The sequence below is a fragment of the Fonticula alba genome (genome assembly GCF_000388065.1).
Source record: "Fonticula alba strain ATCC 38817 unplaced genomic scaffold supercont2.27, whole genome shotgun sequence".
Classification (NCBI taxonomy): domain Eukaryota; order Rotosphaerida; family Fonticulaceae; genus Fonticula; species Fonticula alba.
This window is the reverse complement of record NW_009242997.1, coordinates 7007-11860: the sequence shown is the minus strand read 5'-3', so window position 1 is coordinate 11860 and position 4854 is coordinate 7007. Positions and strand designations below refer to the sequence as shown.

Below are 4854 nucleotides of genomic sequence, written 5' to 3'. Positions count from 1 at the left end.
TTGCACGTGGCGCAGGCCGCGTCGCAGGGCAGGCAGTCCGTGCCCTGGCGGTACTGGCCCTCCGGGCAGCCCGACTCGCAGGTGCCGACACCGGGGGCCACCTCAACAAGCTCCAGCCCCGGGCCACAGTCCGTGCACTGGTTGACCATGCCACCGGCGCAGGTGACGCAAGACACGTCGCACGGCTGGCACGACTCGCCGTTGCTGAACGACCCGGCCGGGCAGGCACTGACACATGCGCCGGCCGCCGTGAGCAGGAGGCCCGCCTCGCAGGACAGACATGCGGCGCTCGTGCAGGAGGCGCACCCAGGCTCACAGGCGACGCATGTGCCAGTGCCGCCGGGGCCCGGGCCCGCGCCCCAGCGGAAGCCCGCCGCACACACCTGGCACCGGTCCGGCCCGCCGGCGCACAGCTCACAGGACGCATCGCACGCGGCGCACCGGCCGGCGCCGACATACTCGCCCGGGGCGCAGGTGCCGCCGCACAGCGAGGGGGTCGCGCTTTCGGCCGACAGGAAGACCAGCCCCGGCTGGCACACCTCGCAGGATGCGGCATCTTGGCAGGATTGGCAGGAGACGTGGCACGGCCGGCACACGCCGGCCACGGCATGGTAGCCGGCCTCGCAGGTGGCACAGGTGCCATCGGGCTTGGGCACCAGGCAGCCGGCCATGCGCGGGACGCAGAGCAGCTCGCTCGCCGGGCCGCCCTCCTGCAGCGGGACCGGCACATGCGTCGACGGGCAGGCGGGCTCGCAGGCCCCGCCGAGGAGCACCAAGTCCGGGCGAGCGCAGGCCCGGCACTGGCCCGGGTCGCCGGGCGCGTCGCACCCCCGGCAGATGTCGTGGCAGGGGGCGCACCGGTGCGGCGAGGCCGGGACCAGGCCGCCGGCCGGGCACTCTACGCACCGGTACCCGGTCCCGGGGGCGGGGGCCGGCTCGCAGCGGGCGCACGAGGGGTGGCACCGGCAGGCCCCGTCGCCGGCCGGGTCCGGGAAGAGCCCCTCCGGGCAGCTTGCCAGGCAGGCGTCCGGCGCGTCGGGCAGGAATGCCGCGCAGGCGGTGCAGTCCCCCGGGCCGGGGCCGCGGCAGGCCCGGCAGCCGGCGTCGCACCCCCGGCAGTCCGGGGCATAGGTGCCCGCCGGGCAGGCCGGCGCCTGGCGCACCTCCAGCGTCAGGGGCTCGGCCAGCCCCGGCAGCAGGAGCCGCACCCGGGCCAGGGCCCCGGGCGGGGCCGGCACCGGCAGCAGGTCCACCCGGCGCGGGTGCTCGGCCGGCACCGGCAGCGAGAAGAAGCGCGCCGGCAGGAGCCGGCACCACTCGGCCGCCCCCGGGCCCGGCGGGGGCCCGGCCGGCGAGCAGTGCACCACCGCCAGGCCCACGGCCCGGTGGGTGATCAGGGCCAGGGCCGCGGGGAACCGGTCGCCGGCCGGGGCCCCGGGCCCGGGGGCCAGGTCCAGCGCCACCACGCGCTGGGCCCCGGGGTCGGGCACCGCCCCGGCAAGGGCCCCGGCCGGCAGCCGGCCCAGCAGCTCGCGGCTGGCCGAGGCGCCGACCGTGCGCCAGTGCGGCGCGGCCCCGGCCGGCAGGTGGGCCACCTCCCACAGGAAGGCCCCGCCGGTGGGCCGGATGCCGGACACGAAGATCTCCTGGGCCCCGGGCCCGGCCGGGGCCGCCGGGTCCGCCACCGCCACCACCACCGGCTCGGCCCAGGGCGGGAGCTCCTGCGGCGGCCCGGCCACGGCACTGTCAAAGAGCAGGGCCCGGCTGTCGCGGGCCAGGTGCAGGCCCACCGGCAGGAAGGACAGCCGCGGGTCGGGGTCGGTGCTGCTGGCCGGCGAGCCGTCGATGCGTGGTTTGCCGGCCAGCAGCAGCAGCCACGGGTCCGACCGGGGGGTCGGCCGGGCGAGCGCCGGGTGCCGGGCGCTCCCCGGGGCCTGGGGCAGGAGCTCCGCCTGGCCGGCCGGGCCCAGGCGCAGCACATGGGCCCGGTCCTGCCACAGGACCGACACCAGCCCCGGGCCCAGCGGCCGGAGCTCGGTGCACCCGGCGGCCTGGAGCATGGTCTCCGGCGGCAGGCCCAGCGGGCAGGCCCCGGTGCCGGGGCTGGCCGGCCCGGCGCACTCGTACCGCCGCACCCACAGGGCCCCGGCCTCGGTGCAGTAGGCCGCCAGGGGGCCGGCCTCGGCGAAGGCCCGCACCGGGCCCATGGCGAACAGCCCGGCCGGCAGGGGCGCCCACGGGCCGGCCGGCCCGTCCTCGGCCGGCAGCCACACCGGCCGCGCGTCCGCCTCCTCGAGGAAGACCACCATGGCGCTGGCCGGCGCCTCGGCCGGCGAGAGGTACACCTGGCCGTCGTGGACCAGCAGCCGGGTCCGGGCCAGCAGCCGGCCCGGGCCCGGGAAGCCCGGGGCCCCCATCGGCCGGAAGCTCACGTCCAGGTGCAGGGCCGGGTACTCGGGCAGGCAGCGGCTGCCGGCGCCGGCGGCCGTGCCCGGCGGGCACTCCGCCCCGCAGGCGGTCGACCCGTCGGGGAGCTGGCGCAGCGGCGAGCCTGTCGGGCACAGGACGCACCGTCCGCCGACGCATGCCTGGCACGGGGCCGGGCATGCGGCGCACTCGGCTGCGCGGCGTGCGGTTGCCCGTGCGTCGAGGGGGTGTCATGGGGGGGAATGAGGGTGTGATCCGCGGAGGCGGGGGCATTGTTGTTGACAGAAGAAGGAAGAAAGGAGAAGGAAGGAGGAAGGAGGAAGAGGGAAGAGGGAAGGAGGAAGAGGGAAGAGGGAAGAGGGAAGGAGGAAGAGGGAAGGAGGAAGAAGGAAGAAAGGAGAAGGAAGGAGGAAGAAGGAAGAGGGAAGAAGGAAGAGGGAAGAGGGAAGAGGGAAGAGGGAAGAGGGAAGAGGGAAGAGGGAAGAGGGAAGAGGGAAGGAAGGGTGGTGAAGAATGACGATGAAAGATAACAAAAAAGATGAAGAAGAAAGATGAAGAAAAAAGACAACGAAGAAGAATGATGATGAAGGATAACAAAAAAAGATGGCGAAGAAAGGTAGCAAAAAAGATGATGACGAGGAAGGAGGGCGATGCGCCGGCGCACACCGCGCACAAGACCGGAGGTGCCACAAGGAGCGCGACCAGGCCACCAAACCGGAAAGAACAGCGCACGAGCAAGACCAGGAGGCCAGGGCCGAGGGCAGCCCGGCGTTCGCCCAGGACGCAGCAGGACAGGCGGGAGGTTAGCACGGGAGTCGGGGAAACAGGCCGGCAGCAGGGCGCGGACGCACGTAGCGGCCCGTCCGAGGGCAGGGCCTCCATGCCGGCGGCGCACCCGGCGCACAGGTGCCCCGGCCGGAGGAAGGGCGACAGGTCGCGGCCGGCGTCGCAGGCGTACCCGACGCCGCGATCGGCCCCCGGGGCCCCCGGGCACCGGATGGAGGGGTCGCCGGCCGGGCCGTCGCACCGGAAGTCCCGGGCCAGGAAGAAGGCCGGGCCGGCGTCCGGGGCGGCCAGGGCCCAGGCGGCCTGGTCCGGGCCCACCCGCAGGCCCAGCACCCGCATCTGGGCCTGGTGGTCGGACGCCGCGCGGGGCACCCTGACCGGGGTCCAGTGCCGGGCGGCCCGGGTGCCGGGGTCCAGCTCCAGGTGCCAGAGCAGCCCCAGCACCCAGTTGCTGAGGTACAGCCAGTGGACAGCCGGGCCCGGGTGCTCCAGGGCCGGGGGGGCCAGCACCCGGGTCCCGGTGCCGAAGGTCCACCGGGGCAGGTCCAGCACCTCGGCCTCGGTGCACCCGGCCAGGGCGATCCCATGGCACAGGACCAGCTGGTCGGAGGCCAGGACGATGGCCGCGTCGGTGGCCCCCGGCCCGACGCCGGTCAGCGACAGCAGGAAGACATCCTCCACCGCGTGGGGCAGGGCCTCCAGGGCCAGGGGGACCGGCGTGTCCGGGCCCACCTCGGCCGGGGCCACGACGCGCATCAGGCTCGGCCCGGCCCACAGGACGAAGAGCCCGCCGGGGCCGGCCACCGCGCGCGGGGCCGCGCTCCCGGGCAGGCTCGCGTGCAGCGAGTGCACCTGGAACCGGGCCCCGGTCGACCGGGCCACCTGCACCAGCCGCGTGCTCGGGTAGAAGAGCAGCAGGTGCATGTCGTCCGGCGAGCGGGCCGCCTGGGCCAGGAGCACCGGCGCCCCGGCCGGGTGGTCCGGGGCCCGGTGCCACGCCCCGTGGGCCCAGTGCGCCACGCCGCCGGGCCCGGTGGCCAGCAGCCCCGGGCCCGCGGGCGACGACACCGCCAGCAGGCTGACCGGCTTCGAGACGCCCGGGTCCCCGTGGCCGAGGCCCGGCCCGCGCGGCGTGTCGGTGATGAAGCTGCCGATGCGCGGGTCGGCCAGGACCTCGAAGTCCAGGGCCTCCTGCCCGTAGAAGGCGGCCGACTGGCCGGCCGTCAAGACGGCCTGCTGGGCGGTCGGCTCGCCCGACCAGTAGTGCCCGGCCGCCAGCGCCGGGCCGTGCCGGTTGCCGCCCCACACGGACCACGGCAGCACCGTGGCCAGGAGCTGGGTTTCCGGCTGGGTGGGCAGCTGGCGCGGTGTGGCGTCCAGCACGTCGCGCAGCGGGGTGCCGGCCCCTCGGCCCGGGGCCCGGGCCGCCAGCAGCGCCAGCAGCGCCAGCAGCCCCGGCAGCAGCCACGCACCGCGGCCGCGCGGCCAGGGGGGGGCGATCATCCGGGCGCGGCGGGGCACCAGGCGGCCAGACAGGGGAGGGGGAGGAAGGAGGGAGAGGAAGGAGAGGAAGGAGAGGAAGGAGAGGAAGGAGAGGAAGGAGAGCAGGGGGGGGGGGATATGTTGAATGGGGATAATATA

General features: G+C 75.8%; 1 protein-coding gene across 1 annotated transcript; it reads right to left on the bottom strand.

Moving 5' to 3' along the window:
- Nucleotides 1-102: 102 nt before the first annotated feature.
- H696_06193 (hypothetical protein) lies at nt 103-4716 on the bottom strand (the record flags this gene model as incomplete). The annotated part of the gene is made up of 3 exons (XM_009499937.1): nt 103-228; nt 384-2620; nt 3279-4716. The coding sequence occupies 3 exons, from the start codon at nt 4714-4716 to the stop codon at nt 103-105; spliced, it is 3801 nt and encodes a 1266-aa protein (XP_009498212.1).
- Nucleotides 4717-4854: the final 138 nt, after the last annotated feature.